Source organism: Mya arenaria, chromosome 9 (assembly GCF_026914265.1).
Source record: "Mya arenaria isolate MELC-2E11 chromosome 9, ASM2691426v1".
In the NCBI taxonomy this organism is placed as follows: domain Eukaryota; kingdom Metazoa; phylum Mollusca; class Bivalvia; order Myida; family Myidae; genus Mya; species Mya arenaria.
This window is the reverse complement of record NC_069130.1, coordinates 63939776-63961305: the sequence shown is the minus strand read 5'-3', so window position 1 is coordinate 63961305 and position 21530 is coordinate 63939776. Positions and strand designations below refer to the sequence as shown.

The following is a 21530-nucleotide window of genomic DNA, read 5'->3' as shown; positions in this document are numbered from 1 at the left end:
AAATCGACGTGCCCTTGGCCATAATATCACTTGGTAAAATGTATTAATGATTTATTTCCCACCCACGATGACGTTCTTTCGGCTTTACTCTGTCACCTGGTGATTTCTACATCTTCGATGCAATCTTGGAGACCTTACACCCACTTGAAGCGTACAAATAACGTTGCATTACTTTTAAACTAACAAATTGATGTTTACTATAAAGGGTACATTTAGCTTCATGCGCGTAGTTCAAGTTCTAGTTTGCACTTAAATCCAGTTTTTACGACACCGAAATATTCATTTTAAGTTTTGGCACTAAGTCTAAAGACTTCTACAATTTCAATGATAAGAATTGACATGCTCGACTTCATTATTTTAAAGTTAAACTTTTAAGGAACTCAAATGGACCGTTTCAATAAAGGATCTTCGTTGGAATCTTCAATCATCTTAATATAATATATATATACACTATATATATATATATAAACGAACCAAATTACAACACGTTTGTTTTCCTCAACTATGTGCTCATGTTTCATACTGACTAATGTCAATTAACACAAATGTAACAAAACGACGAACTCATGACGACCAAGATAATTTCAATTTGTATTTGAAATATTTTTTGAAACGGGCCCCTGTACGGATGGAATTGTTGAGCAGATGGAATTGCAGCATTTATTTAATCCAATTATGAACAATTAAAACTACAAATCTCAGCCTTATTATCCCACAATAGGGCCCATAATTGGTGACTGTTGATTCGTTTGTGTAAATGGGCGACTCATGTCGGAGCCCACACAGTGCAAACATGTGAAAACATGGTCCGGGTCCCACTGACGCTTGATAGATAGCAGCCGGTCGTAGTGTCCACCCCAGTATTCCGTCTTCCAGTTCGGAAGGTGCTCCGACGGTTCGTTAAAGTAGGTCCCCTGTCCGTACCTTAAAAACAAATAAGCAAAGTTCATGTATACACGTAACTCGGAAAACGTCGGTTTACACAGATCACATTACTCGGCTTATGTGGTAGCTGCACTGAAAGAAGCGTAATAAATATGGCGATCGTCTCCGACAGTTGCTGTTATTTCAGTCGGCCTTTTCCGGTTGTCACTAACCGGGCAATCGGCGTACTTAGATGTTCGCTAGTAACGCAATAACGGTATATAACGATGGTTGGATTGTAACCGACACTGACCTACGAGTTATGGCGAATGACGTTCTAGCACTGACAACACACAGGGGAGCTTAATGTTGCTCCATTTGCAGGCCGTAAAAACACACCACAGACATAAGAACATATTACAATGTCACAAATGAAAAGTCATTATAAATGTCCGCTTTGAAACCTTCCGTATTCAAACATGTTGCATCTCATAATTTATCCTATTTAAAGATGTTGTTTTCATAAGTTTTCCTATTAAAACTATTATACTTTATCATATTCAAAAATATTGCATTTAATAACTTATCTTATTCAAACATGTTGCATTTTAAAACTTGACAAATTAAAACATGTTGCATTCCATAGCTTGTTCTATTTAAACATGTTGCATTTTATTACTTATTCTATTCAAACATGTTGCATTTAATAACTTATCCTAATCAAACATGTTGCATTTAATAACTTATCCTAATCAAACATGTTGCATTTAATAACTTATCCTTTTCAAACTGGTTACATTTAATAACTCACGTCAATAGGCGGTCGGCCCATTTAGCAATATAATCCTCTTCCGGTTGGAGCCCTGCCTTGTTCGGATCCCAACTTCCTCCACAGGTCAAGCTCATGACCCCTGTGCGCATGCCTGGGTGCATGGCGGTCGCATCCGGTTGTACGTCGTTCATGTGGCCTGTGAATTTTATATTATACATGGATTCAGGTTTTGTTTTGTTTCTCCATACCTTATGCAGCCTGTGCAATATTAAGCTACCACTTTGAGATGCAGGGGACACGTTTAAAAAAGTATTTACCAGACAAACTTTGTACCAGTGAACTTCCTTCGATCACTACTTAATGAAGCAAGCCTTATTAAAAATAAATAAATAATCTTACCTCCTATCAGTGCTCCGGTACATCCCATATCGACGGGAAGTCCAGAATGGTTGCCTAGCAACATATCGTAAATGAAATCATAATAAGCGTCAGTAAATCCCCCAGGTTGCATTAAGGTGTTAAAAACGTAGTTGTTCGTGTAAAGGGCGTCTTTGGAGTCTTTTTCGTAGTCCAAAAAGTCCGCCATGTTAGTGAGCTGACACTGCGCTCGATATTTGTTCAGGAAAGGATCAATAGTGTGAAACGAAGGTGATCCCCATTCGCCAAAGTGATTCAGGTACAGAATAACACCTCCCTTAGTGTGGTAAACAGGACTTCCTTCTGATGTTAACACTTGATATCCTCCCCATTCTGGAGCTAATGTCGAAGAGAGAAGGTTGTTAAAGGACTTTAAGAAAGCCCTACCCACGTCGTTGCCATATCCGTCTTTGATGGCAGAAATGCATGCAAGCTTTACCATACGTGAGTCCTTATGAATTTTGTATGTGAACGCCGTAACAATCCCAAACGTTGCGCCTCCGCCGCCCCTGAGCGCCCAGAATAAATCGGCATCTTGAGTGACGGTGCGTGCTCCGGTATCGGGGTCGACGTACACGGCTTCTGTTTCTGTAGCATACACGAGGGACCCATTGGCCGTTACCATTTCTACCTCAAGGAGATTGTCGATAGCGAGGCCAAACTTTCGACCGATTGGGGAATGTCCACCACCCAGCGTGTACCCACCCATTGATACGGTGTGTGCGGAGCCGCCAATGATCGTTCGGTTAACCTTGTTTAGCTGTCAACAGTAGTGTGAAATCGTTAAATCAGTTTCAGTAAATTGTACGGTTAACTTAGTGAATAACATTAACCGTCAGTTATACGATAACAAAGCGAAACGCTGTTACAAACAATCTTACGGTTGTTATTATTGTTATGAACGGTTTCAAATACATTTAATGATCATGATTTTACGTTTTTTTACGAGTGAATTTAAATCAAGTGCAACATATATGGCATGTCGATCGATATCCATCAAGATTGAGTCTTTCAACGATTCGGCATAAACAATAAGGTATCACTAGGATTGGGTGTCCTGTTAGCGCAGTGGTTACCGTACTCGTTTCTCACCTAGGCGATCAGGGTTCGATTGCCGGCCTTGGCGCATGTGAGTTTGGTCTGTAGTCACCATGCCGGACTTGTGGGTTTCCTTCGGGTTCTCGGGTTTCCAACATACCAAGTCAACACTCTTACGTAACATCGTCACAGAATAAGAGTGATAAATATATAGTAAAATAAATAAGATTAAAGTTAATCACCAGGAAATGATTAATAAATAAGCGAACAAATACGCCCATAAAACATCCATACATGGACGGATTGGTTTTACTAAAAGCGACCAAGTAAATCGTAGCTTCATATAACGCCAATGAAGCTCTTTAAAGTGCCGAAACTGACGTTCCGAATCCGCTTTTGATGTGGTATTAAGTAACAGAAACGTCAGTGCAAAATGTACGAAACCTGTCGGGGCATCTTCGTCTCGTAGCTTGCCCCTTGAAATTTGAAGAAAAAACTTAAGATTTCTTTGTAACATTCTCAACTTTTTTGTTCGATCAATTTATTGAGTGAAAAAGATGCGTGATTTTAGTTCTTTCTTCTGTTCATCTTTTATTTTTAAATTTATATTCATGACAAAAACGTGAGGTTCTAGATCAATATCACGCCTTTTTGTTTTATCGATTTTGAGCAAAGAATGCGAAAATGTAAGAGCGAAATATCATGTCTTATTTTTCTTAAATATTCTCAATGAATTTGTTGTTTTTCAATTGGAAATAGCGAGGGGTGAGACAATATTTCTTAAAAAGTGACTCTGCATTCTTGCTTTGCATGTAAATAAAATAGTACGCGGTCTAATAAAGTGTAACATGACTGGTATAGTGACAGTCTGATCGGAGCCCCGGATATGTTATTATAATTCCGACGGTAAAATTAAATTGTAATACATAAACAAATCCAACGTGGAAATATAAAATTGCTGATACTCAAATAGTTGAAGTTGATCGGACACACATTTACCTCAGTGTAGACGCGGATCCAGGAGTTCCCGCTTTGAGCCTTCAACTCCCCGTCGGCGTTTCTTGTCGAGTTAAGTTTGACTTCCAAACCCCTCATTTTCCAAAGGTTCAACTGCAAAGTGCCATCACCCGTTGACCGACCGATGTAATCGTGCCCAGAGGAACGTATCGTAAGCTTGACATTGAATTTGTTCGCGAATTTTACCGTTTTGATGACGTCATCAACACTTTCTGCCATAACGACGACGTAAGGAAACATCGTTACGCGCGTGTTTATCATAATTGTGACGTTCGGGTATCTTTCGTCCGTGGGTGTGATAATGTCTCCGTCAAGAGAAGCGGCAAAATCCAGTCCTTCTTGGTGTGTAGGCATGCATGTTTGGCCTGGCCAGCAGAAGTTGTCTTGTACATTTGTGCGGCACTGACCGGAACTTGCAGCACTAGCATGTGTTACAACTGCGAACAGAAGCAGTAAAGCCAAAGGTTTGATGTATTTAAATTTCCACATTTTAGAAGCCAGCAACCAGCGGTATTGGTAATTTGCTACTTACGAGTTCTTTATATGATATTTACAGATACTTTTCCGAAAAAAATGATGAGCCGAATATTTTCAAGTAAAACCTCAATAATATAACGACTGAGCGTTCACATTACAGTTTCGGTGCATTTATATAGGGTGACGTTATCGTGGAGTTAAAAATTAGCTCAAATTGTGAATGCCCCTAGATACTGACAAATGTTCATGTCATTTAGAGTGACTGATAATAACATTTTGAAATAAATACACCACAAAAACACACGAAGCGAGAAAATGACCGAATTACAAGACGCCGTAAATATACTCAAAACAAAGTTCAAAACTTTCCGGAAAACCCTCGTACTTTTGTTAATATATGGCGTAATATATGCAAACCCTTAAAAAGGCTAAAACATGCCGTTGTTGTTTTCCTTTTCACAATTTGCTTAAATTGTTTATTACAAACAGATGTTGCAAAGTTGTACTTTGCCTAATAAACAAGACCGCAAATGAGATCATTTAAGCAAGGGTTAGTACTGGGAAAATGATGTTCCCAGTGCTTTTTAAACACAGGAAAGTTGTATCCCGTGTATCAGTGCTTTATACCTAGCACGTTAAAGCGGTCAAGAGTACCTTTGCAAAGAGTAAGGGTATCGTACGCGGATCTCTTAAAGAGGTGTCTTTCTTCAAGTATTTCTGTAGTTTCCACATAAATATATATTTTCATATCTGGATTTTACAGGGATTTAACTGCGTATTGATGTCACTCCCATCACTCATATCACTTATTGCATTTAAACACAATTAAAGCGATAGTGCAGCCACTAGGCGCGGGCAGAAATTGATTAACTCATATAAGCAAAACATCATCCGTTTGTTCTATTTAAAGTTCAGTGAACTTGCTGATAATTTTTTTAACTTTTTAAAACCGTGACCTATTTTATCTTAAAAGTTTAAACGCTTCATTCAGCGACCACCATGCCTTGTTTATTACGTGGTGTTTGAAAATTATTGGAATAATTTTGTTTTACATTTAGTCAGGTCAGCTGGATAAAATTTCAACAGATAATTTTAAGACTGTTCGAACACATATTTTTAAACCTTAATGTTTTTTTATGTCGGATAGCTTTCTTTGTATGTATGTACGTATCGTACATTTGAGGAGCTGGCATTCTTGTTGCGCATGGATTCAATTGTTTGGTGATGTCTGGTCGATGAATACTTAAAGTGACACTCTTATTCAAAATCATTACATACACATGTATAATCAAACATAAAATTTCAGAGATAAACCTTTAACTACTTACTTAATAATGCATTTATGGAAAATATCAATAACTGTTAACAAGATTCTAACCGTGTATTTAATAGCTGAAAACGCAACAATATTAATTGATTGGTGAATGCTAAAATATTTACTGTCATCTTCTATCGTATCATAAGGTAAAAATACCGTGTTTTCTGCACCTTTCTTTCAAATTAAACTCGATATCCTTCATAAGAACCATTGTCATCGACATTTATTCATCCTTTTAGGTAAATTAAAACAATTGTATTAATTGTAGTAAATCTTATTTGCGAGTAAAAGTGTATCTTTAAAGGTCATCAGTAACCACTTTATTGTCTGCAGTATATGTTGGCTTATTTGTTAATGATGGGACCAGTGTGGGGTTTAACATATACGTAAACATTAGACCGCAGCATTATCTATTAACAAAGATAGTTTGATACATGATGTGGTCTGTCTGCATTCTACATTGTTTTGTCCGTTGTCTGCGACTCTTGTTCAGTGACTATTAGTCCTTATATTAGTCTTATTCCTCTAAACACGTCTTCGTCAATGTCTGGCCACTGGGATATGTAAAATATAAAACAGGTAACAACTGGCCCGATTGGTAAATTAGTCACCAATTAGCATGTTTACAATACTAGTAATAACAAATGTTGGAAACTCATGAAAAGTTTAATGGAAGAAAAGAAACTAAATACTATTTAATTGCAGAAAAAAGGTAAAACATATAAATGTATACATGTCATTTATTTACGACGCTGTTAATATGACGTAATTTATCACGTGGTATACACACACTGGTTTTATAAAAAAAACTGTTTCTTTTCTTTGTGGCACACATCCACACCTAGTCACGCATGGAGTGGCATTGTACAGATGTTTTTATGCACAAATTTAGACCGATCTAATTTTCTATCGTAATTGTTTCCTTATATATTGTGAAGAATAAATATTACATGCGTTACGAAATCTATTTGCTCAACTCATGTTCAGTGGTCCAAAACCGTCAAATAAGTACAGCAGAACAAAATATACTAGTTTCACTAGCAATGTATTGTTGCCAAATAATCCTACAGTTATCATTTCATCATTTCAGAGCCCACATTAAGTCATCATCACTTCAGTATTAAAAGCGTAAAATAAGAATTAAAAGTGTTGTGTGCTCCTTGGCTTAAGGGCTATAATTAGCACAGTGAATTCCAAGTTTGTAAACATTATACATATGCAATGACCGAGGTTGAATATTTTATTTTTGTCAGATATCGATGTTAATCGCAAATACACAAGCTGGGAGGGTACACATAATGTACAAAAAGTTAAACGTTTAGAGAATTGTAAGGAAAGATCTGTACAAATGCACCTTTACACTAGTGACGTTCTCGTACACCAGAGTGATGATGCTATGCGAGTAAGATTTATCATTATCAAACCCTTGATCAATGAGAAGGACTAGTGATGGCAGGTCCCGGGGTACCGCAAACTTTAGTGTACTCAAGACTCGCTATGGACTTGAAACATTCAAGACTATCAGAAATAGATTATAAGCTTTATTTTAGAACTCTTTATTGTTCAAACATTTCATCTATGCTTCACTGACCCTCGGCACGCTCGTTGTTTGGATCTGAAAGTTTAAAATATACATTCTTATTTATAATTATGACACGCATTACCATTCAAAACATTTAACATACTGCGTAAAACTATGACATTGCGAACTGAAACGCTTAAATATTAAAACATTTCAAACAATTCGTACTGAATCAGACTGTGATTTAATAGTTAATAATATTTAATCGTTATCGGTCTGAAACATGTTTTTCCTGTCACTTGCAAGTTGCATATAAATCGACCCGATAACGGATGCCTAATAAACATTACTTTATAAGGTCAGTTGACCACGTGAATTTTATCTACGGTCAATTGGTCACGTGACAACGTTCTTTTCTTCCATTTTACATTGAGTTAATTAGTCAAGGATGTCAATTGAGCAGGAGAAAACATTGAGGAAATATGTGAAATGCGTGAACAAGGCATACATCTTATAAAACGACGGTTTGTGGGACGTCTGTGTAACTGTAACACGTCTATGTTATTTACAATTCAGAATGTCATTAAGTTTGTTAACAAAATGAATGTCGGTTGAACCGACTCGGTTCATTGATGACTTTGGTCATAACCATGGCGTCATGAAGTTTCAAAATTCGCGTAACTGTGAATGGACCAAATTATGCTTAATAAAAATTGCTGGCCATATAAGGTTCGTAAAATAGGTCTATGATGATCCCCCTTAAATTCAGTTTGTTAAATTTGCCAAACCTGTCGAGTATTAAAAACTTGTTTTTCAAAAGATATTATTTGCTGAATTAATTGCTTTAGGTGAATTGAGGAAATGATATGCAACAAAAATAAGAGGATATGCGGGGCCCGCAGGGCGTTACGTCAGACGTACGGGCTCGAAACGTCCATCCAGGATTCAAGGTGCAATACAATTACTTGCGATCTCCCACGACTTGTCTACGCTACGATTGTACGGAGAACCGTATGAGTTTTATTTTTTGTCTGCCACATATCACCACTAACGATTAAGAAAAGGAGTAAGGCAACTAAATTCATTGAGGTATATTAAGCTATATTTTAACGCAAGAATATCTTTGCCAACATTGATGGGGCAAATCTGTTGCTAGCATTTAATGTGCTTTGTCAGTTTGTACTTTGTACACTCACCTAGTAGCCTCCATACCATCTCCGGCAACATCGCACCCTTCTATAGCCGCAGCGACCGCTCCAACGCTCACCGTGGTAGCAGCGGTATCGGCATTGACAAGACCCGCTACCACCACCCCAGTAACCTCCTGAAACGAGATTTTAAAAGAGAACTAGTTTAACCCTCCTTTAAGTTGTCATCTCCCCTAACCCAAGCCTGGGCTAGTATTACACTCTGTTTTGAACGGTAAGGTCTCAGATCGATGAATATTGATCAGTCAATGCATAACTAAATCAGCCACTTTTTAGCACAGTCCTAAACGGCAATTAGCTTGTAAACAATATACCATGGCTGGTCAACCGGTGAATTCCAAGCCAGATTTTTTTAACTAGGCACCTATCAAGCCGTCCCAGTTCACGGCTACTCGTAGATATTGCAGTGACTTGAAAAACAATATGCAACGGATCATGCGCTCTTTAAACACAACCTTTCTAACACACATACCGCGGCTTTTGGTTAATATGTTGCCAAAGTATAACTTAATGTTGGCCGATTCCACAGATAATTGTTACTTGTTAAATGCGTTTTACTTTTGTTTGTACATATTACATACACAATCTCTGACCGTTGGCAATCGGGACCGGATTATAACCACCAGTGAATTTCATTATTATTATTTATGATATGTTATATGTCAAACTATATAAGTATATGGTCTATATAAAAAAATTACCACATATAACGAGAGTAATTCAAATAATATTTTGAATTAAAAATAAAACAAAGATAAAAGTAATGAGTTATACTTCCTTGTATCAGCCTTTTAATAACACATTCTATGAGAAGATATGTCTTCAAAAAGTATGAAAACACGCAAGATTTTGAGTAATTCTTTACTTGTATATGGTTAAATGAGTTGAGATTCAGATTTAACTTAAGTACACTCGAGATAATGGGGCCTGGTGTTTTCTTTCTCGATTTTAGGCTGGTGGATGCGAATCAACTCCCATTTAAAGTTTTAGGTTATACTTTATTCATGTTCAGTATTGAATTTTGTGTTAATAATAATGTGTGTCACACTTATTGTTATTATAGCAATAAGTAAATGATGTTCAAGAGTTTCCGTTCGTTTTGATTAATAAAATTGTAGACGAATGTTTCATTCTGATTTTTTAGTAGAACGGAGGTTAACTTGTTTATACTAAAACTAAAGAAAATGTTATAACTCAATGGAAATAAACAATGTTATAACCGTGCAATGACACTGTATTAAACTTGGCTTTCTTAAACGTGTATTGATTTGGAACTATTTATTTATTATTTCAATCAGACCTCCTTTACAAGCCTGAAAATTGTCATAACGTGTAACATATGTGATTTCATTTTCATTTTGACTTACCTCAAAGATATATATGAATACACCTTTTCATTGAATAAATAATCGTAGAACTCCTTTAAATTATTCATTTGAATAATAGTAATATGCCTTATATAATTCATAAAAATAGTAAATCATTTTAAAGTATATCATTCGAAATTTTAGTATATATTCCTGAGTATAGTTTTTATTTTTATACAGATGTTTTGTATTTCATCTGAGAAATTTCACTTGGTTTAAACTGATTAAAAATCATGATTGATATTAATTATATCATAAAGCCGAGTGTACCTGTTTCCCTCTTTTATTCTGTATAATTGTATTGTAATTTAAAATAACTCTGTGTTATAAATCTTTATTACTTATAACTTGTAAAACTGTTTATAATACGTCCGTCCATATTATTATTATTATATACAATATATTGTACCTTGTTTGAGTCTGTATGTTTTTGCAATATAAAATTGCACTGTTTGTTTTGAACATGGATCATATTGACCTAAATCAAAGAAATAATGTGCATGTACTAAATCTTTAACAAAAGAGCTTGCTGGAATATTATCATTTAAAAGGAAAAAATACAACGACAATCAAACAAAGCAAAATGATAATAAGCCGCAGTTATGATCACTTGGTGCTGAAAGTCTTACCTTGGGCTTCCGCCTCTGGTATTATAGCACATGTCAGACATCCGACAATCAGCAGGGTTAGCAGTAGCTTGTTCATTGCGACGCGTGGAGCAGTTCGACGTTAACTGACAGTGATCGGTACTTCGAAAGCGATACAGATTATGTGTGTTGGTTTTTGAACCTGCGCTCACTGTCTTTTATATAATCATATCAAGGATGTCATGACTTTGCATAACCGCGACATGTTCACGTTTTATTCTTAACAACATGTCAGAACATTGTTTTCCATTACCTATATCCTGTATTGTATGTAATCAGTGATATTGGATAATTGATCGATAATTAGGTTTACTTGTATTTTGTGTTTTTAACATATGTTTTTGGTGCATATTTTGCGCCGTCAGAATCGGCTACGTTATCTTGCATCGTTCACTTGGTAGTATAAACGGGATAAACAACGGTGGTCAACCCATCATTTTGGATATAGCTTACAGAAGTTAAAAAGATGAAAATAAAGCAGTGGCGGTTAAAGAGTTAGAGGAGGCGCAATTTGTGTGGGTATATTGGAAGGACAACAACCCCCTAAGATTAAGACTGATGTTATATACAAATTGTTTAATCTATTCAATTATGATTTTTAATGATTACGTAACCGATTTAAAATACACTCTAAACTTATGTTGACATTTTGTTAATAAGTTGTTTTAATTGACATATTGCATTCGGTGTAAAAGTGTCACAATCTTCCATTATACCATACATTATTATTTTAATAATTATCACCATTTACATTGTAATGAGGCAAATCGCTGTATTGCATTATTGAGGAAACGGATTTATATTTTTCAAATTGTAAATCGATGTTGATATAACAAAAGGTAACTTTCTTTAAAAATCATGGGCATTTCAGGTAGCGTTTTAACAATCTAAAGAAATAAATTAGATATTTCGTACACCGATTCATAGCCATGTTTAGGAAATCCATCCATGATAGGAAGTGTTCCAAGAGCCTTAATCATTGTTCATTTACCTTCCACAAAATCTCTTTCAAAGATTAACCGGGAGTAAAGTATGCATTTACCTTATATAAGTACGAAATTAGATGAAGATCATCTGTCGTCTCCCCGTTGCTTTCCTAGAGTCTACAATTACTGGCCCTTATCTCAATGATATTCGTTTAAAATATCCTCTTACGACTACGATGTTGTGTCATATGGGGATAAAAGACTAGATCACAATGATTAATCATACAAAAACTTGTACGATATTTGTGAACCTAGTTCAGCGTGATATTTAAGGTGAAAGCAGGTCGGATCAGGGTTATAATGGGTCATATCAGGTCAAATCGCAGGGCACAAAAAAGTCAGCCAAACATTGTACACACGCTAGAGGCAACATATTTAGGATTTTCAAATAACTGTGAGACAATATAAGACCCTGTAAAGCTCACAATGATCTTTAAGGAGGTATTTACCATAACGATTACCCATAATCATGCAAGTATTTGTTAAAGAAAACTATTTTATATACAAATTTAGTAGGTTGTGTACGAAGCGTACGTGTCAGTTCATAAAATCCTTGTTAGAACTTTACATATGGGTCATTTCTGTTCAATAAATAGGTCCTATGATCGTTGAATATATGTTTAATTGAATATATTATATCTATCATGTAATGAGGGGCACTTTGTGTTCAAGTTACTTAATAAATAAGTCGAATCTTGAATCTTGAATCTTGATCAAGAACAAAATTTAAAATCTATTTTTAACTATTTTTTTGACATGCTTTAGATAATCTTATTGAAACTCTTGATCCCGACCCCCTTATTAGCTTTGTATTATAGTTAATTCAATGCAGTGAATATGATTGTGTTGCTGAATTGAGACAGAATAACGATATGATTTCCTTATAAAGAGTATTCTTTCTTTTACAGAACATTGCTTATGACTATTTTTAACTTTTTCCACAGATATGGAACGAATAACATCTGCTGAGTAACTTTCAGTGTGACAATCCGGCGGAAATCTGCAACCGTCACGTGATCTAGTTCGGTGCGGGTGCAGGTGCAGTACTTAGCTCAAAAGTGGCCGCCATGTATGCGTCGTCTGTCTACTGCAGAGGTACCTATATCTGCAACGGCTTTAGCCCTGTTCTCAAATAAATTTATAGAGTTGAATATATGTCACTAATAACGGCATTTTTGGGAAAAAAGTTTTTAGCGTTTTAATGTGGATACTAAAAAGAAAATCTAGTCATAAGTTTGTTTTATAAAGTATTATAATTAATGAGTTTACGGTTAGCGTACATTAATGAAGGAGGCTTTGATGTTATTTTCAAAGTAAAAGTAATACATTTGAGATATGTTTATGGTTAGATTTACTTTACAGTTTTATGCTTTAAGGGTGTAATTTATGTCACCGAGCATACACTTTTCTCACAGATGAGTTTGTCGCGAACATCGCGAAATAACATACTTTTATTCTAATATGAGTTAGTTAAATATACAATACTTTTGAGATTGATTCTTATGTTATACAGATGTTATATGGTTATCATTTGTTTAAACTTTAATTTGTATTACCTTAAGCTTTTTTACAATATTACAGTTTAATCGTTTAAGTATAACATTCTTTCATTTGCACCGTTGACTTTGTAACTAATCGCTATGAGACTACCGGTGTTATTCAACGGCGTCATTGCTCCGGCGGAGTCGCACGAATATCACAGGTAGTCTCATAGCGATTAGTTACAAGGCATAGAACTGTCACTAGTTTGCGTATTTTGATCGGAAACCTCAAGGGGGTATACTAAGTTAAGTGCACGTCCAACAACTCTACCTGATGGCAACTGAAGTTTTGCCGATCGTATATTTCCATCCGAGCTTTTCACTAAAGATTTCACTTTTCCCAATCTCCAACAACCACGTGGTAAATCATCCTTGACCAGGACAACATCATTTATGTTTGGAGACTTTTGAGACTGAATGCGTTTGCCTTTTAATTTATATTGAGTTCGCTCCCTAAGACTTAATAAATAATCATCCCGCCAAAGTTTCCAAAACGCGCACAACAGTTTTTGTCCCTTTTTCCAAATATTCAAAAGGTCGTTAGCACTTTTTATTTTTGGGACTGTAGTTACTGTCTTCATTGTACTCTATGTTTGGAACACTAAATTTCATGTTTGGTGAAATAAAGTGAGATGGTGTTATCGTGATGCTTGAGTTAATGTCTTCACCAACGTATACTAAAGGACGAGAGTTTATAACTGCTTCTATCTCCTTCAATAACGTTTGCAATTGTACGCTAGTCAACAATTTGCGTCCGAGTGTTTTTCGGAGTGTTCGTTTTACTAATCCACCAAGTCGCTCATAAAAACCGCCCATCCATGGCGCAAGTTCAACTATGAACGACCAACGAATGCCTTTATTGGACATATAGCTTTGCACATCCTCCGATTTCAACACTCCTTTTAACACGTTCTCTAAAGTCTTGTTTGCTGATTTGAACTGGAGCGCGTTGTCACTTATTATGTTTGTCGGTACGCCTTTCTGTGAAATAAACCGCCTAAATGCCATTAAAAACTCCTCTGTTGTCATATTCTGCACCAATTCTAGATGTACCGCTCGCGTAACTAGACATGTGAACAGACAAACCATACTTTTTGCGAACCACTGTGTGTTTTTATGAACAAAGGACCGAAGTAGTCTAACCCTGTTTGAGAAAATGGTGGGTTTTCATTAACACGTGACTTCGGCAGGGGTGGCATTTCTGGCATTTTGTAGGGACCACCCTCTATTCGTCGACAAACGTAACACTTATTTAGAACATATCTCACACTTGCTCGTCCTTGTGGTATCCAAAATCTTTGTCGAACTTTACTAAGTGTTTGTGATATACCACTGTGTAACAGATCTTTGTGCGACCGTTCAATCAGAAGCTCCGTGAATCTGTCCTTTTTAGGTATCAACACTGGATATCTCGAGCCGAAGCTGATATTTGAATTCTCCAATCGTCCTTTGCAACGAAGGAGGCCAATCTCGTCTAAATATAAACCAAGTTGACGTTGTATGTTACTTGGTTTTTTGTTTGCAATGTCACTTATGACGTCACCAAAGTGTTTTCTTTGGGTATATTTCAACCACAATAACTCTGCTTCGTTCAAGTCATAACTATTTAATCCGTCGAGCTCTGATTTCCTCGTCTTCTTACGAAGTATTTTGACAAAACGAAGAACGTACGCTGTCACACGTATCAGTTTAGTTGCGGATGAAAATCGTTCTATATCTATGACATGTGACACGCACGGTTTTTCACAATCAAATTTCTTCTTTGGACAACTCACTAACTCCATTTCACTCTTTTGTTCGTTCTCAGTTTCACTTTCTTGATCATTCTTTGTGTCACTTTCTTGTTCATTGTTTTTGTTTGCTTCACTTACTACTTCACTTGATCTTTGTTTATTTCGATGCACCGATGGGCCTTTTAACCATTGTGGACCATGCCACCACAAATTATTTGCTCTCAATTTGTCTACACTTATCCCACGGGTTGCAATATCAGCTGGGTTTTAATTTGTTGGTACGTACTGAAACGTAATATCTTCATGGTGTTGTATTTCGGCCACTCTATTTCTGACGAATACTGACTTTTCCGTCTTTGCCTTAATCCATTGTAAAACACACTTTGAATCTGTATATAGACACTCATTGTCAATATTCATTCTAAGTTGTTCCTTCACAAATTGCACACACCTTACACCAACTACAAACGCCATAAGTTCAAGTTTTGGAATTGTTAATTCCTTTATTGAAGCCAATCTTGTTTTTGCAAACACTAATTCTACCTTTGAATCACCTTTGGTTTCTTGCTGTAGGTAAATCACACAAGAGTATGCCTTCGCAGAGGCATCACAAAAACACACAATGCTGGTTTCACTCACACTATCTTTGGCAATTAATGTCACACATCTTGGAATCTGGAACTCACATATCTTTTTCAAGTTTGCCTTTATATCATCCCACAAACATTTGTCTTCATCGTCGAGCTCACTGTCCCATTTAACTTGCTTTTTCCACAAACTTTGCATAAGCAATTTACCTTGTAGCACAACTGGTGAATTAAGTCCTAGGGGGTCAAACACTGACGCCACTGACTTTAAAACAGTACGTTTTGTTTCGGTCTGTACACCTTTTTCAAGCACTGTAGATGACTTTAATCCAAAAGTGTCACTGCTTGTATCCCAGATGTGTCCAAGAACCTTCATTAAACCTTTAGTAGCTCGATCGGATTCCCGAATAACAGTGTTCACTTCAACACTATTAGATATCCATTCCCTTATGTTCATTGAGGCTTCATTGAACATTTGCTTTGTACCGCTGTAAAGCTCAATTGCTTCTGTGATGTTTCTTGCTCCTGTTACTAGATTGTCTACGTATATATCACTCTTAATTTTCTCAGACAATTCGCACTCGTACGAGTCCAAATGAGATTCTATGGTAGCACCTAGAAGGAACGGACTCGATATAACTCCGAAAGGGACACGACAGAAGCGATATTCTTCGATCGTATCTTTGTTAACTACAGGCTTGTCACAATCTTTAATCCATAAAAAACGCGTCACATCACGATCACTTGGTTGCAATCCTATTTGGAGAAACGCCTTTTCTATGTCGGCGACAACTGCAATGTTGTGAACACGAAACCGTAACAACATTCCGCACAGGTAATGAAGCATGACAGGACCCCTATAAAGGGACTCGTTCAAACTCTTGTCACAGGATCTAGATGTTGCCGACGCATCGTAGACCACTCTCAATTTCGTGGTTGTTTTCAACGGAGTAATCACTGCGTGGTGAGGTAAGTAATGTATCATTTTACCAGTCCTTGCGTTGACCTTTTCGATGATACCTTTGGTCAGTTGGTCCTGTATCACACTGTCGTACTTTATCATTAACTCCGGTTTATCTTTCATTCGAGCAATTGTCGAACGCAGTCGTCCCATAGCTAGTTGGCGATTTACTGGTAGATCTTGTGATTCGTCCTTCCAGGGCCATTTAACTTGATAACGTCCATCAGAGAATTGAAGCGTATTTTTAAATGCTGACATTGCTTTTTCGTCACTAGAAAGCGTTGGACAATCATTGATTCCGATGGATTCGATTTTCCAGAAATCTTCTAAATCTGGCACTTTCGGTAAACAATCATCGGTGGAAACGAATGCGGTGATTTCATTAAACTTTGTACCATACGTCATAATTAACATGTTGACGTCATTTCTGTCATGGACACCTTCCTGTGTACGTCCGGTAAGTATCCAACCAAATTTGGAACTAAGTAAATATAATCCTGGTTGAACTTCAAGTTTTTGACTAAGCACAATGTCCAAGTAGTAATCATTACCGATGAGTAGATCAATTTGGCACAATTCACTATCTTCGGCAATGTCATCTGCCAAATCCACTGATTTTAACAAATGATTGGCATTTTCGGATAGCCCTTTCATGGGTTGCCTTTGAATATTTCCACTGATCACAGGCACAATATTCACCGATATTGTCATATAATCACCCGTTTTTAACTTAAGTTCCATTGTAGATATCTTTGTTTTCACAACTTTGGATTTATCACTACCAAACGTCATAACATTGATTTCCTCTTTTCCTTCTTGTTTTAGGTTTAATTTTCGAGCTAAAGCCTCCGAAACATATGACCTCTGAGAACCACAGTCTAAGAGCATTCTCACGACTCTGTGTCTGTCACTTTTTGCACCTTTAACTTCCGTTTTCGCCGTTTGCATTAGTACCATTTCTCCTGAAGAGAAAAGAACGTTTTCCTCTGGAATATCACCTTTTTGTGTCATTGGCAACTCTTCCGTTAAATGAACACTAGATTCAGAACTCTTGAAGCGCTTTGGACATAGACTTCTATGGTGGCTGTTTCTCTCTCCACAATAGACACACACTTTTTTCTTCTTACACTCTGCTGTTTTATGTCCAACCTTTAAGCATCTAAAACAACTCTCCTTAAGCACTTGTTTACGCGCACTGAGTGTCCGGTACTGGAGACACTCGTCACTCCAGTGATGTTTTGCGCAGTATCTACACATTTCCGAGTAATCTTTACTTGGTTTTGATTGCTGCGGCGTTAGTTTCTTTGTATTTGCAACCAAAGCCTCAGCCGAACTTATTGCTTTATAACCATAGTTTGATTTATTTGGTATTCGATCACTCTCCGAACCACGATACAGCGATTTATTTTGTGGTATCTTTGGTTTTGTATCAAACTGCCGTTTGTCTGACTTTTCTCGTGCAGCTATATATTCCCTCAGTCTATTCCTCAATGTAGTTATTGTCCATTTTCTTTCAGCACCATTTAACATTTCTAATTGAAGAAGCACATCTTCAGGAAGTTTTGCTCGTATCATCGATATGAATACGTCCTGATTTATGTTCTGTTCTAGAACCTCAAGGCTCCTTAGATGACGCTCAACATTATCCAAGAAATTCCTTAAACTGGGAACATTGTTATTTGCACTGTGTAAATTTATCAATTTATTGTAATGTAAGTCAATCACTTGTTGAGTCTTACCGAATCTTTCTTTCAGTACTTCAATCGCTACTTCATAGTTCTCGTTTGATAACGCTAATCCGGTTATAGCACCTCGCACCTAGCACCTTGAGATAATTAAATTTATCCACTTTTGATAATTGATCATTCTTATGCACTGTACATTCGTACGAATCCCAAAATTCTATCCAACGTAATCTATCACCACCGAAGGAAATCATCTCAAATTTTGGGAGTCTAACTGAAGTTGACGCTTTCTTTTGGGACTCTTTTTGTTCTTTTTTTTTGTAGTTCAAGAAACTCTTGTTGTTGTTTAACTTGAGCATGAGCAATATTTTGAAGTTCATGCTGTAACTGTACAAACGGACTTAATTCATCCTTTTCTTTCTTAATATCCACACCCTGTTCTTTCTTAGAAATAAGTTTAGCCTTATACTCTTTCAAATCGAGTAAAGCCGATATGGCTTAATCACACAGGCTACAGTCCTCATCAATAATTGCACTGACGAACTCTGTTTCACTATCATCAAGAGCACTTGCTAATTTTCCAGATTGAATTTCTAACTTTTCTGAATAGGTTTTTAGTTTCTCTAAACACTTACTTGTCTTCGAAAGCACATCATCTATGTTACTTGTATCTAAGTTACACTTTATTAACAAAACACTTTTGTCAATTTCGGTCTCTAAGGTATTTCTGTACCTCGTTCTAACTCCCTTTAAATACGAAATCCCAGCCATTTTGTTTAATTTATTTCCTTATTGCTTTATTCCTGATTCACTGACAAACTTATTAATGTCTAATTCGCTTAGCACTGAAAATTCCAGCTGCATAACTTCATCACTACACAATTTTAATCCATCTTATTTGCACTCAAATTACATTTTATTACTTATTATTCCACCTGCACACTTATTCATTATGTCCGGTTAATAGTCCCGGGTTCCGGCACTTTGGTATACTTAGGTGCCATGGAAGACTTGATCAAGCAGAGCTTAGCGAAGCAGAAAGACATCCTATTTTACTACCTAGCAAGTCCAGATTTACGGATTTAGTGATTGAAAAGTATCACTCACGAATGATGCATACAGGCGTGTCCCAAACATTAAGTGAGATAAGACATAAGTTTTGGATACCCCATGGAAGGGCAACTGTGAGAAGGGTATTGAAATTGTGTTTAGTTTGCCGTCGTGTAGAGGGCGGTCCATACCAATTACCACCGATGGCTCCGTTACCGCGAGCAAGGATTACTGAAAGCGCACCCTTCTCCAAAACAGGGTTGGATTACTTGGGACCTTTGTACTCAAAGGATTCTAGCGGCGTCAAAAAAGTATGGGTATGTCTTTATACGTGCATGGTTACACGAGCAGTGCACTTGGAAATGGTTCATGACATGTCTGCAAGTTCATTCCTTATGTGTTTAAGGCGATTTATAGCCATACGGGGAACACCATCCGAAATAATTAGTGACAATGCTAAACAATTCAAATTATCAAGTGATACAATCAAGCTAGTGTGGTCGAATGTAATTAAAAGCAAAGACGTGCAAAATTTCTCATCAAATGAAGGAATAAAATGGAATTTCATAGTTGAGAGGGCACCATGGATGGGAGGTTTCTATGAGCGATTAGTTGGGCTGGTAAAAAGAGCTCTGAGGAAGTCGGTTGGTAGAAAAATATTGACAGAAGATCAACTACAAACCATGTTAAAAGAGGCCGAAGCTATAGTTAATTCCCGGCCGTTGACGTACATAGGAGATGACCTAAATTCCTCAGTGACAATAACTCCAAGACATTTCCTATGTTTAAACCCCAAAACTGGGATACCAGAAAGTGATATCTTAAGTGACCCGGATTATAAAGTTCATTACACTAATAAGGACAAGTTGTTAGTGTTGTGGAAAAAGGGTGAAAAACTTCTTAACGCATTTTGGAATATTTTGAGAAATGAATACCTCTTAAGTTTAAGAGAAAGGACCCAAAACAAGTTAAAGTGTCAAAGAGTGCAATCCCATCAGTCTCCAAATGTTGGAGACATAGTACTAATAAAGGAAGATTTACCGCGAGGACAATGGAAACTTGGAAAAATATTGCAGTTGCGTTTAAGCCGTGATGGATTAGTACGTTCATGTGCGCTTCGTACGTCCACCGGAAGTGTTATGAACAGACCTATCAACTTGCTGTTTCCGGTTGAATATTCTAGTAGCCAGACAAATGACAGTGACAAATGCGCAACGTTGTCTGGAGATAAAGACTTAAGTGCTCAATCTACTCGTCAACAACGTCCTGTACGTGAAGCTTCGAAAACGGCCAGGGAAAAAATTCAAACAATGTGTTAACTTTAATCAGAGACGTACAGATTAACTTTAATGAGGGGAAGGTCGCCTTCGCGAAGATTCTTGATTTTTGAAAAAAAAAAAATATGTTGAAATATGAACTGTATTCGTATTAATTTCATTATAAATATTATTAATACGCCTTGTTAACAGTGTAACGTATTACTTGTTATTTGTTAAACTGTCATAAAAATGCATTTATGGTTAATAATTCCATGCCAAAGTTAACTAATTTTGTGTGTGTATAAAATATTAATTATTATTAATTATTGTTGCGTCGGGAGTGTCGCGAACATCGCGAAATAACATACTTTTATTCTAATATGAGTTAGTTAAATATACAATTCTTTTGAGATTGATTCTTATGTTATACAGATGTTATATGGTTATCATTTGTTTAAACTTTAATTTGTATTACCTTAAGCTTTTTTACAATATTACAGTTTAATCGTTTAAGTATAACATTCTTTCATTTGCACCGTTGACCTTGTAACTAATCGCTATGAGTCTACCGGTGTTATTCAACGGCGTCATTGCTCCGGCGGAGTCGCACGAATATCACAGGAATTCGTGCTACTCACAATACTCGTGCACTTCATGTTTGTTTTGGCGGTAAATAATAGTATAAAAGGCCTTTGTTGGGCGTTTAGGAAAGAGTTGAAAAAAAGTTAGAATAAAAAAGAGTTAAAAAGTGAATTAAAAGGAATTATAATTAAAAAGAATTACAAGTGATTTAAAAGGAGTTAAATAAAAAGAATTTATAAAGGTTTATAACATCGGACTATCAATTATAAATTGGATATATGACAAATTGTTGGATTATAATAGTTAGAAAGTGTTAACATCTGGAAATAAATTCATTACTTACTATTCACTATTTAGGACATTTACTGTGAATTGTTACTGGAATTAAAATTGTTAAAACTGTATAAATAAAGAAAGAAACAGTGAAAAATTGTGTTTGTGGTCTTTCATAAAGTTAAGACCAAAACTCTAATGTGGCTAAAATAAAAACACCGCCACA

General features: G+C 36.4%; 2 protein-coding genes and 1 long non-coding RNA gene across 3 annotated transcripts; all 3 read right to left on the bottom strand.

Moving 5' to 3' along the window:
- Nucleotides 1-644: 644 nt before the first annotated feature.
- On the bottom strand, nucleotides 645-4732 carry LOC128246490 (uncharacterized). Its single transcript, XM_052964717.1, has 4 exons — nucleotides 4091-4732; nucleotides 2036-2813; nucleotides 1676-1832; nucleotides 645-924 (listed from the first exon to the last, which is right to left on the bottom strand). Exons 1-4 carry the CDS (start codon nucleotides 4595-4597, stop codon nucleotides 708-710), a joined length of 1659 nt encoding a protein of 552 aa, XP_052820677.1. The 5' UTR covers nucleotides 4598-4732; the 3' UTR covers nucleotides 645-707.
- A 2747-nt stretch (nucleotides 4733-7479) lies between these two features.
- On the bottom strand, nucleotides 7480-10740 carry LOC128246491 (uncharacterized). Its single transcript, XR_008263261.1, has 3 exons — nucleotides 10630-10740; nucleotides 8622-8749; nucleotides 7480-7518 (listed from the first exon to the last, which is right to left on the bottom strand). It is a non-coding gene; the product is annotated as an uncharacterized LOC128246491 (long non-coding RNA).
- Nucleotides 10741-15174: 4434 nt separating this feature from the next.
- On the bottom strand, nucleotides 15175-18030 carry LOC128246267 (uncharacterized). Its single transcript, XM_052964458.1, has one exon. It carries the CDS (start codon nucleotides 18028-18030, stop codon nucleotides 15175-15177), a length of 2856 nt encoding a protein of 951 aa, XP_052820418.1.
- Between the last annotated feature and the right edge of the window lie 3500 nt (nucleotides 18031-21530).

What these genes read in the sequence shown, in the direction of transcription:
- LOC128246490 (XM_052964717.1), bottom strand. Translation starts at nt 4,597, where the DNA reads ATGTGGAAATTTAAATACATCAAACCTTTGGCTTTACTGCTTCTGTTC. An exon ending in GGATCCGCGTCTACACTGAG is followed by an intron (nt 2,814 to 4,090) that starts GTAAATGTGTGT and finishes TACTGTTGACAG; the next exon opens with CTAAACAAGGTTAACCGAAC. An exon ending in TACCGGAGCACTGATAGGAG is followed by an intron (nt 1,833 to 2,035) that starts GTAAGATTATTT and finishes TAAAATTCACAG; the next exon opens with GCCACATGAACGACGTACAA.
- LOC128246267 (XM_052964458.1), bottom strand. Translation starts at nt 18,030, where the DNA reads ATGATACGAGCAAAACTTCCTGAAGATGTGCTTCTTCAATTAGAAATG.